Below are 12,970 nucleotides of genomic sequence, written 5' to 3'. Positions count from 1 at the left end.
GTCCATAGTAAAACGAGTCAAGAGCAAAACGAGCAAACCATAATACAAGCAACTACAGACTAGAGTATATCTTTATATACTAGCATTCTCATCCTAAGTCTTTATTAGCAGATTCCATACATTTTTTCCCCTTTTACTGACTAATTCAAATAAGAGTTATAAGACCTTACAACATCTTCAATTTTGGCATTAGATTATTTGAGACATTTTTAGACTTTGACATGTAATTAATAGTTCCCTCTGAAATGTTTTTTTTAAGGTTGGTAAGTATGAACTTAATAACATTACTGGTTAAATCTGTGTTAGCGAATGTGATCATTAATTATATTGTACTTTAATTTTGTGATTTGTATGCAATTTGCAACAGCCCATAACCTTTGTTTGACAAAGCATGCCTCCCCCAGGGGGCCCACTCCCTTAGCATTCCTGTGCTGGGTGTGGTGGTGGTTGTTGTACATAGTAATTCCCTTAAGACAATAGGGAGAAAAGAACTGACCAATGAGGGCGACAATAAACTGGGGAACCTCCGGCAGAATCTAAGGTTTTCACTCGTGAGAAAACAGAACAAATCCTGAACTACACCTAGTGCAATACTGAAAATCTGTTTCTCCCCCATAAGACTGAGATAGCCACACTTCCTGTCAGGAGAAGACATCTCTGTCTTACCTTAGGGTAATTATAAAGATGATGGGATTCCCCTGTTGATGTGACATGTCAACAACGCAATAACGTCATGTAAGCAATTCCGTCTTTGCGTATTGCAGAGTTATCTTCTCTTGTGAGCAGGTATTGATTGTTACGTCCTTGGTTTGTGAGAGAAAATTACGTCGTTTTCTCAAAAATTGATGACGTTTCTCTCACCAACAAATAACGTAACAATCAATACCTGCTCACACGAGCAGATAACTTTGCAATATGCAAGGGGTAAATAATATTCAACAATGTCTAGCCATCGGCAAAGCCTTGGGCAAGACATTTAAGAATCTTACCCCATGGATTGAGATTTTTCAGTGTAACCTCCAAGTAGGGGAAAAAGTATACTGTCCTTTTTCTACAACTTCTTTACTTTTGCCATATCATTTTGCAAATTTTTGACCATATGATCTTAATTCTATTGACCAATCAATGGCAATCATATCATATTGATAAACCATTAACACTTTATGATCTGCAAGTCAAATCAAAATATCATCACCAGACAAAAAATCATGTTTTTACTTATTTTGCAAAATAAAAACATTCTCAAAGTTAATATTTTTATCTGCATTAATTGATCTTGAGGAAAGTTTAAAAATATTTATATAGCCCCAATATACAAACCTAAATGGCAAACGATTTTGCCTAACATATTTCGAAAAAATAATGTACATGATTATACATAATACCATTGCATAGATGTAACACCAAGCAGAAAATCTAGACATAAATATACATTATTTACCAAGCAGAGATTTCAAATTGCAGATCTAGTGACAGATTGTATGTACATGGACTACCAACAAAAGTCTATACATGTGTGCTGTTGAATAACAAACAGATCATTCAAACAAACGTAATATTGGCGATAATGTTTCAAAGCAGTGAAGTGTATGCAATATCATGCCGCAGCAACTACATCAAAACCATCAAAAAATGCTACAGGAAATATTAGGTTATCCACCAATTTAAAAGTCATTACATGTTGATTTCAAGGTTGCTGCAAGCAACCTCATGATCAGACCACTTTGGCGCTTGAAATATTTTCTTTGACAAATTTGAAAGACCCCATTTGAAGAAATTAACTAAAGAAGATTTCTAAAAACAAAAATTTGATTCTGAAACTGGAAATTGATTCTTGCATAAGTTCTGCATATCTTTCAAATAATGTTTCCTTAATTAACCATCATATCTTACTTACTTGATTGTTCTTAATACATTAATCTATTTGGAAAGAATTCATTTGTGATCAAGAAAGGGTTAGAAAGAATTTAGCTTCAGATTTCGTAAACAAAACTGGTGGATGACCTGGTCGGAATATATAGACACACCATACATATGTACTGGTGGATATAGACGGGAAAACAGATCCAGTGGACGAGCACACAAACCATCGCAGCTAATCTCCTAACTAGAGGTGAACAACAAATTCCCTAGATTACAATCGGCCTCAAACAAGAATTTGAACAGTTCACTCGGTCTCTGAAGACACACTTTGACTAATTGCTTAATTATAGTATCATTATTTGAATGACAAATCTAACGAACATAAGCGCTTTTCTTTAAAAAAGATTTCAAACCAAATGTTCTTTTTTCCTTTCAATTAATTTTTATTTTGTTTGTATTGACAAATATTTGAGGAGGATTGTAAGCCTTAGGACCCGATACAAAGTCTAAGAAACTCACTGCTTTCCAATCCTCAACTTGATCGCTGGCCCAAGGCTGAAAGTCAAAAATATAGTCACCTCCATAACTATCGGAGTCAGATCAAGAGGAGACAACCCTCACTATTATTTACGAGTTCCACAGGTGATGGAAACCCTTCATTGTTTTAATCAATCTCTGAGACATAGTAGCCACATCCTGTGTACCAAGTTCTGCCTGTAAATAATGCATATGTCTGTGCCTCAATACGCTGTACCTTGGGACCATAACTGTTTTTACCTGCATCATTTAGTAATCAAATACCAACATTATTTGAGCGATACATGGAAAGGTAAGCTATATGTGATAAAGACTAGCTGTCCCACAGGAAACAATTAAACCTGCATACCTGGTGTTTGGAATAGGCGGTAGAACCCATTTACATTGAGAACTGTCAGTTCAAAGTTGTGAGATCAATATTGACATTGGTGCGAGAAGCAGGCCATAAGGTGCCAGATTGATGAAGATTGAGATACAATTTTGTGTCGGTCAATTGTGAAATCAGATTATTTCGTGGGACCCAAATTCCATGTTTTCCCCGACAAAACACCACTTTGTGGATAATTGAATTCGTGGATAAAGAGTACCCACTCAAACAGAGAATTGCTTAATATCAGACTTGTAATTACTTTGTGGACCCATGAAATCGTGAATGAAGATTACCCACGAAATCAATGAAATTAAAACCCCCACTAAAATGAGAGATTTCACAGTATTTGATCCTTTTGTATCATGTTGAGCCTTATACCTCGATAACAGGAATATTTATGGCTATAACCATGCATTAATGCAGAAATTTGTATCCTTACATAAGATAATAGGTCAATCAAGAACAGAAAACTCATTAGGTGTTTTCCAACAAGCGGATGGCCTAATTCTCCATTGTGATGTCATCATGCAAGTGGGTGTCATTTTGGTTCAGATTTGCCGTCACAATTATGATGTTACAAAAAATATTTTATTATTTGACACCCCAGAGATGAGTTATTTCATGAAGTGTGTCCACTACCACACCGGCGATAAATCACAAATTCTATTTCATCACTTGACCAATTTCCCCATAGGAGACATTTTCATATTTATAAAGCTTTGAATTATTTTAAAATTTCCATTAATTCTCTCACTCTCTGAAACACATGGACACAAACAAAATTAAAAATCTATTCTAAATTAAAAAAATTCAAACTTAACCTTGAATGACCACCATATAATAATTATATTGATAAATCATAAAGAGAATGAACCATAATGAATCATGGTCATTAGTCCACTTTTCTTCCTAACATAATTTTTTACTTTTGAACACTTTTTCATGAATATTCATGATACATGTATATGGTTGTCAAACCATATGAGTCATATATGACACATAATTTCTGATGAATATTCGTCATTTGTGTTATTCAATTGGAAATTGATTAAATAAAGCATTACTTATATTATAAAATTTTGTAACGTCATCAAAGTAATATTTTTATTTATGAGTACTAGTGCTACTGTAGTTTCTCAAAGCATTTACAATAAAAGAGGCCCATCCAATTATCAAATCTATCGTTGTAAAATGCTTTTATTAGAATTAACATTGCAAATAAGATCCCAAGGATAGGGCCTGGGCCAGTCTTCAGCACAAACTCCTGACAGCATCTTAGCAACCAAAACTTAATGATCAGTAATTGTATATATTGTTTTAAAATGAACATCTGAAATGCATCATTGTTATAAATATGACCCAGTGACTAAGTCTAAGAGTAAGGGCAGACACAAGGACAATTCTAGTAGCAGGGTTTTGATTATCTCTTCATGCTGCATATAGGGAGTTGTTAGGCAGATTCCGATAGCGAGGCCAATCTTGGTTATAACCTCTTTATAGGCCCGCCCCTCAGCTCTAGGAATCAGCCCCTCAGCTGTAGGAATCAGCCCCTCAGCTCTAGGAATCAGCCCCTCAGCTCTAGGAATCAGCCCCTCAGTTCTAGGAATCAGCCCTTCAGACAAATGATGTTAACTATCTAGAATCTCAACTCCTAAAGTATGCTTCATATGAAAAATTAAAGGGGTCCCATTTGAGCCCCATTTCTCTCTGCCTCAAAGGGGCTCCATATGAGCCCCAACCCTTTCCTTCATAGGGACTCCATATGAGCCCCATCCCTCTCCTTCAAAGGGCCCCCATATGAGCTCCATCCCTCTGCCTCAAAGGGGCTCCATATGAGCCCCATCCCTCTCCTTCAAAGGGGTCCCATATGAGCCCCATCACTCTACCTCAAAGGGACCCCATATGAGCCCCATCCCTCTCCTTCAAAGGGACCCCATATGAGCCCCATCCCTCTACCTCAAAAAGCCCCATATGAGCCCTATCCCTCTCCTTCAAATGGCCCCCATATGAGCCCCATCCCTCTCCTTCAAAGGGCTCCATATGAGCCCCATCCCTCTCCTTCAAAGGACTCCATATGAGCCCCATCCCTCTGCCTCAAAGGGGCTCCATATGAGCCCCATCCCTCTGCCTCAAACAGGCTCCATATGAGCCCCATCCCTCTACCTCAAAGGGGCCTAGAAACTTTGCTTGACAAAATAAGAACCCCAACGCTAAAAGATGTTCCAGATCAAATTTGGTCAAAATCCCTTTAAATAAAAGTTTTTGAAAGGAAGAGATGAAGATGAGTGACGACTGACAGATCTAGAGCCATGCCATAATAACATCACATGTGCCTTTTACCCAAGTGAGCTAAAAGTAAAATGGGGAAAAAAACTTTCCAGAATGATAGTTCATATATCTGTTCTATATTTCACAGGAATATTAATAAATATTTCATGAGCATTTTCTTTATCACTGAAATCTTTTTCATAGAAATAGGTTTTCAAGATACACTGTAACCATGAAAACATAACATGAATATTCATGATCTTAAAGTGACTAACCCAATACAACACATAGTAACAACAGTTAAACCCATCGAGCACTGTAAACATGTATAGGTAATAAGATCCTAATTAAAACCACCAATTATAGACAGGAATTATTTACACGCATCATATCACAACAACACTGATGTTGAAACAGGTATATGTTAATCATCCTTTTGGTGTATGATTTCACTGGTACTGCAATACTACAATCAATAACATCAAGAAAAAATATGTGCATCTTTTAAAAACAAAATGAGTAGAAAATGTGTTTTAGAAACAAAATGAGTAGAACATGTGTTTTAAAATGTTTATGACCATAAAACCAATTATTGCCACAGTTTTGCTGAACTATATGATAACAGCATAAATTAAAACATAAAATTATGTGAAAACTAGAAATGTTTTTGTGAACAAAAACATGTCTCCTTATTAACCCATACGCATATTTGGGAGATTATTCAAGGTGACACAAAATTAAGTAGATAATAACTTTTACTACAACTGATATACTAAAGACATTTAAACTGTTCCACAAAAAGTAAAAATCTTATAAACAGGACAAAAAATACATATAATTTTGCAGAATTATGTAAATATTGTAATATTATATAAATGTTGTATATCAAGTGGCCATTGTTAGATGGTGACTGGAGAAATGATGTGCACTGCTTGTTACAATAATAGTAGGCAGGGTTTGTTTTATAGCTGTGTTTGCTTTTAGGAATAAAATATATTCCTCTTTGTTGATGCCAGATGATTTCTGTAACAAATTCTGTGAAAAAACAACTGTTATACTGTCTCAAACACTGTTGGTACATGTAGGTTATCTACAACCTAGTAAAAGAAAAGTAAGTTTACCAAATATCTGTTAATTTAATCAATCCTCAGAAACCCATACATAGCATTATAACCTAGACTTTTAAATTGGCTTCATTATAAATTACCCCAGCCTGTGGTCATTGACCTTCAAAGGCCAAACATGTACACTGTCAAACCAGGCAAAGAACTGGAAGCTAAGGACAGACCCTCAAATCCAAACAACACTGGTATAAAATATGAACAAAGGGCCATAACTCTGTATTTACTTGTAAATTTCTGCAAGCAGAGTTTTTTGCCTTTCCGAAAATAGACAATATAAGTTTATAGAACTCACCCTACATGTATATGCATCTTGGATTGCTTGTACAGATGTTCCTTATCATTGAGGGTTTAAGTGGGTTTCTGATGTGGGAAGTGAAATTGTCAATCACTTGCAAAATTTTCCTAGTGGCTAAAAGTAGTTAGATTTGACCTCTCAAAATGTCCTGGACAATGAACAAGTCTCAATGAAGGTTAGTTGATAATTATGTCTTCTTCTTCCTAGCAACAGATGCTACTCTCATCCATTTATAACAATTAATTATAAGTCAACATTTACAAATACCCATTACCAAATTATTAATCAAATATATCTGGAGGGGATGTGCAATTTTTTTGACAATATTGATCAATTATGCACTTTAATTTCATATTAAAAGTAAACGACCAAGAATATAGATTCAACAGTTTTCATTTTCTCCAGTTTTTCATAAATAGTGCATGATTCATCATTTATAATATGGTTGTGTACATATAGTATAGGAGCACAATTATTTTGAAAGTTTAACTCAGAGTCATCAAGAGGGGAAGCATTGTAAACAGTGAAGTGGCTTAACCCTTTCACCACTGTAGACCATAATGGACTCGTCCAGATCAAAGCATGGAAGAGTTTACTAAAGTTACATAGGGGTGAAAGGGTTAGTATAAACTTCAGCTGGGTGGCAGTAACTTCTTTAGCAATGATTTGAAAACTGATTAAGAAAATGAAAGAAAACATCCTCAAATAGACATACCATCAAAATATTTTCATATTTATTAGAGTTTGTATAAATTTCCACTATTATTGACGAAGTTTCTTTCCAAACATTATCCAAGTTAACATGTTTCCCTTGCAGAATGTATTGTACATTCTTTCAGAATGAACTAATAACTAATTTGTCCTATCACATATTTTTAATCAAAGCATTATTATCGCCAAACTAAATAAGTGTGCTCCAGTATGTACGTTTAAAAAAGAAATAATGAAAATTAAAGAAATCAATAATACCTGTTCGATTGCCAAAACCGACTACAGTGTAACAAACAATGGGTGAACCAAAAAATGAAAGTACAGTTAATATAGAACGGAGATTTAGGTAAGATCGCTGAAGAAATGAAGTGACTAGGCTGATAAAGAACCATTAATTGAAATATCACAAAATCTTCAATAATTTTCATATTTGCAAAGACAATATTCATAAATAGATTGTCTTGCTATGACTCGACATCTAAATTCATGTTGAAACATAAGCCCTCATAAATATTTGCTTAAGGGTTAATATACATGCAGAAAAAGTTGAAGAAGTAAAATTATATTAAAGCTTAGTTATTTGTTCTGATTGTAAATGAGCATAATTGGTAAATTCTGATCAAGCATGAATACAAGATATAAAATAAACCAAAATTTCTTACCGATTGCCACTCCTGTGCATCGTCTTCAGGTTTGGTGCGAACTTTTTTCACTTCTTCCGACATTTTTATTTGCATGGTCGCTACTTTGGCCATGTCATTGGAGGAATTCACTTTCACAAACTGTAGAGGGTTGGCATTGGCAGTGCTGGATTTCCTCTCCTGTGAGCGTGTTGGAATGGAAACTTTTGTACTATCCGACGACTGACGGGAGTGTCCGTCCATACTGTCCGTGGAGGATGTTCGAGTATGGCTGTTTCTGTGTGATAAGTCCGGAGTGCTCTGATATAGGGAATCATCCTCCGAATTCCTCGCCAATGAGAAGTCGCCGCTTCTATTAATAGACGAGGTACTATCGGCCCTGCGCATTTGTACACCTGGCATGTTGGCTTCTTCTAGCGAAAAACTTAACTCCGATTCTCGTGAATTTGACAATGACCCGTACGAGTCGTATGCGCTATCTCGTATGTGTTTGGTGTCAAATGACGGTCCTACACTGTCGTGTATCTCGTGTAACCCATATGAACTTGACTGCTCGCCGTATTCACAAATATCCTGATGAAACTGCTCTTCCGATATCAGGTCTTTTCCATTGTGGTGCACAAGGGGGGTGAATGCACTGAAGTCTAGGTGTGGCCCAGAATAGGTATTGTACACACTTTTACCTAGCCAATAAATCCCAATAGCTACCTGTGGAAAACAACGGGACAGTTTGGTTGATATCAACAAAAGTGATTTAGCGATTATAAATAAATACAATTAAGATATATACCAAATTTAGTGCAATGAAGGTGCATGTTGTGATTAATTAGAATTTTCATGTTAAATCACACAGTATAAAGCAAACAAAATTACTTACAATATATACAGATGAAAATGGAGTTTTAGGAAAATATGATAAGAGAATATGACTGTATCAATAGCAACATGATATTAAGTGACTTTGATATTAATAGAAATATGGCAGGAAGGAATATGACATTAAGTAAAATTTACTAAACAAGAGGCACTCATAAGAAATGGGGATAGTTATAAGATCAAATACGGTAATGTACATCTTCCCATATTACACTTTTATTAAAATCCATAGTTATAGTGAAAAACAGTGTGAACAATCATTAAAGGAAATTTTCAGAAATTTCATCAGCAAAAATCAAAAAATATTTTTTAATGACGTAAGGAACATATTACTGTTCAAAAATTGGATTAGCAATTTATCAGGATAATTTATGGGACATGCCTCATAATATCTAAGTCAAATTAAAGTTCATCAGATCATTTGTTCATTATGAAAAGCATAGTGGATGGATAAATGGGATTCCACAGTTCAAATAATACCTGTACAGAAACCTGATCCTAACATTCATCACACCAATTCCATTAAATCAATGATAAAGATTCGTTTGTTCCTTTACTCCACCCTAGATAAGAATCTGAGTTATGTATATAATTATAGCTACATACATACGTACATCTGCCACCCACACTGTAAACACTAACTGTTTGCTATTCCGGCTACAATTGTTTAATTCTGATCAAGGTTCACCCTAGATAAGTCAGTCTGTACCGTGTAGGACTCATGTGTCGTCGTAATTCAGGCCGTACCCACATTTTTGACTTCTGTAGATACATGTATACATATATAACTGTCAACCCACTAACTCTATAGACACATTGTAATCATGTGATCAATTCAACTGACATCAACAAAATGTTTTAATCAATAGCATGTATTGAGCAATGCAGTTAAGCTCTTCAAGGATCTGACTGGGTGGAGCAGCTGGTTAGTCGAGTCGATAGTCCGGCTGGTCATTAATGCTCTGTAACCATGGATCTGTTTAACCATGATGAATGAACAACTATATAATCACATGAAATGCTGAATACCTGTTATGTTGTTATGTAAATAAACTCAGCATTCTTAAAGAAATCAGCAAAGAGCCATAACTCTGCTAATACAGAGGGTCATGTCGCCAAATTTCACTATGTGACACATGTACTCTGCCTTTTCATAAGGAACTCAAATATAAAATTTTGTAATTGCAGGTGACACATTACATCAAGAAAGGGGTGCGCATTATACAGAAGAATAATCCAAAACCAGTCCTGGGTCACAAACATTTATCGTCAATCTAATTCTGGAAAAAAAATCTCAATAATTTGAAAAAGCAAAAATATATATATTTGCATTTTTTGTCCACCAGAAACTATGTATACCTGTACATTATTCCGTCTTTGCATATTGCAGTTATCTTCTCTTGGAAGCAGGTATTGATTGTTACGTCACTTGTTTGTGAGAGTAACGTCATCAATTTTTGAGAAAACGACGTAATTTTCTCACACAAACCAATGACGTAACAATCAATCCCTGCTCCGAAGAGAAGATAACTCTGCAATACACAAAGACGGAATACACGAGTGAGCATAATATGCAAATATTTGCGGTATACAAGACAATGACCTGAACCATGTGTTGCAGTAAACAAAGGGCTATAACTCTGTTTTTAGTGAGGCACAAGACCAGACTTTAGTAAACCTGACTTTGCCACCCCAAGAGGTTGCATTGACATTAGACTCAAGGAACTAGAATCACTCACATGTGATTTAAATCATTCTGAAAGATTAAATGGTAAATTATGAAATAAAACCTGGAATCTTGTTTTTTGGATATTAAATTATCTTATTATCTCTTAATTCAGTTTAAAAAAAACTCTGATGAAAGTTGAGAAGGGCTTGAAATATCAGCCAATCGAAGGATAGGCAAACTATATTGGGATTTAGTTATGACAATACCTGGTGTAATTTGAGAGTAACTGATTAAGCCAATCAAGTATGCTCAGTAAAAACAATACATTAGTGGTCATACAGTCATGTAAATAAAACTTTTATGACAAAACTTTTGAGGTATTATAATTTGTATGATTTGAAGATCTCCATCTTCCAGGAAATGAATAGACCCCAACTTCCCAGGATATGGAGGTAATTTCTCTCTGGAAGAGGACGATCTATCTTTCTATAATTTGAATGTCTCTCTGTTCCAGGGGCTGAAGATGTTTCCTTTCCAGGGGCTGAAGATGTTTCCTTTCCAGGGGCTGAAGATGTTTCCTTTCCAGGGATACCATGCAGGGGTTGCTCTTTTCCAGGAGATTTGATGACAATCTTTCCAGAAGCTGTTTGATATGTCTTTTCCAGGAGATTTGATGACAATTTCCAGAAGCTGTTTGATATGTCTTTTCCAGGAAATTGGTATATGTTTCAATAGAGTTAGCAATATCTCCTGTCTACAGATGAGAATATTCTTTTAACTCATTCCCCCCTGAAGACACATTTGAACTCTTCCGATTCAAAGGTTGGAATAGTCCATTATGAAATTTCAGGGGTTAATGAGTTAAGAGTTTATATAATTTCATGAAATGCTGAGTAGCACATTTTATGTTGTTATGGAAATAAGTTATTTATAAATTCCTTTCTGCAGGAATAGAATATCTTTCCATTCAGTTAGCGATATCACCTTTCTGGAGGTGAGCTAGCTAGGATACTCTTTTAAGGGTTTCTACATGTATAGAAAAATGAATTGGTAACAGTGTTGCTCTTAGCCTTGCAATTATTATTTATTTCAAAATTTTGAGCTATACGTGGAAAGCTTTCACCGACAATTGATCCCATGGCAGTATTCACATTGTTGTAACATCTGGTGTCAAACATCTGGCTTGGTATTGAATATTAAGATCATACTTATTGATCACAAAAGAATTTACAAAATGTAGTTCATAATATTGGAAATCAACGAACCGTAGACTAGCGAACCCACTAGGAGAAATAATGTTCACTGTAGAGTGTACATTTAAAAAGTGTTTCTGCTTCAATATTTTAATGATCATGAGGAATATGAAATCAGTCTGAAAACTGAAAATTGTGCGAGGAGTTTTATGCTATATTCAAGTAGCCAATCTGTAGATGAAAATCTCCCTGCAGGAGGGACCGTTGACTGGTAGTACTCTCCCTAAATGCCAAAAATGAAATTCCAGATCACTGACATTTTTCTAACCTGAGAATATTCCAATTTCTTTTTACGTTTTACTTACATTAGAGCTGCAAAGCCTGTTCCTTTAACTACTTCACCCCTGAAGACACATTTGAACTCTTCCAATTCAAACGTTGGAATAGTTTATTATGAAACTTCGAGGGTGAATGATTTTATCAATTTTCTTTTAAAAAGAAGTGATCAATGATATGAAAATTTGAGAACATCTTCAGGAAATGGATGCTGTCATGGCACTGTGATTGACTTATAAATAGCAAGTGACCTTTGGACCCTGAAATATGAACTCTTCTGAGGTACTCATTTGGGACTTTTTACCTTGAAGGTAAACAAAGTTGGACAAAAAAAATATATCAATAGAAATCAGGAAAACTCGTATAAATGACTGGTGTTGATTATTTCTACAGAAGCCATATAAATCATATCCAAACTAACATAAGAAAGAGTTTTCAGTTTACAAATAATAATTCTGCCAAATTTTGTCGAGCCACCTGCTTTGGAACAGTAAAAGCAAATTGATATGATAAATTGCCAAAACTGATATTCTTTTTCCATAAGGTAACAAGACTTCCATTTACTGCTGATATAGCAAAAAAAAAAAAAGTTTTCTTATACATTTAAACGACCATGATTATCATTGACAACAATCTTTCTGGTCCGCCCTTGCCTTTACAAAATACCTACTGTATCTGTTACCTATAGCCAGGTAAAAACTGTGTTTATAATCATCAATGAGCTAGTGTAGTTCCTTAGTTTTCTTACACCAGTATTCCTGTTTTTTCCCATTATTTTTTCTAAATTCAAAATTGAACTTTTTATACTTTACAAAATCTATGAAACAAGTTTTATCAACTGATTTTTATCACTTTTGTCGGCTCAGCAGGAAGCAGCAGGGGGTTTTAATACCGATTCGGGAACCAATGTACCTGGAGAAAATCCATGTGGTCGGGCAGGTGACCCCATACCTTTCCACGCCCAATTGGGGAATTCCAACCCCGGTCATCCTAGTGAAAGGTCAGTCGACTACCCAAAATGTGCCAACCGACTACCTTCAATCTGGCTTTCCTTTTTGCTTGCTTGGTAATATCTTATAATAAATCA

The 12,970-nt window shown here is 35.2% G+C and overlaps 1 protein-coding gene across 6 annotated transcripts in view; it reads right to left on the bottom strand.

Moving 5' to 3' along the window:
- The window catches only part of LOC110454824 (LIM domain only protein 7-like), a 99,942-nt gene that overhangs the window by 32,269 nt on the left and 54,703 nt on the right, over nt 1-12,970 (bottom strand). For 3 of the 6 annotated variants that reach the window (XM_021504546.1, XM_021504545.1, XM_021504547.1), the window contains exons 6-8: nt 7,831-8,517; nt 7,427-7,447; nt 2,383-2,418 (exon numbers count right to left, since the gene is read on the bottom strand). In XM_021504546.1, coding sequence (XP_021360221.1) covers nt 2,383-2,418; nt 7,427-7,447; nt 7,831-8,517 — 744 coding nt within the window. The remainder of the gene's footprint in view (nt 1-2,382; nt 2,419-7,426; nt 7,448-7,830; nt 8,518-12,970) is intronic. The other 3 variants (XM_021504549.1, XM_021504548.1, XM_021504550.1) reach the window with 3 other exon arrangements.

The sequence above is a fragment of the Mizuhopecten yessoensis genome, unplaced genomic scaffold (assembly GCF_002113885.1).
Source record: "Mizuhopecten yessoensis strain PY_sf001 unplaced genomic scaffold, ASM211388v2 scaffold8071, whole genome shotgun sequence".
NCBI classification, from domain to species: domain Eukaryota; kingdom Metazoa; phylum Mollusca; class Bivalvia; order Pectinida; family Pectinidae; genus Mizuhopecten; species Mizuhopecten yessoensis.
Note: the sequence above shows the minus strand (reverse complement) of the source record. Positions and strands in the feature narration are given on the sequence as shown.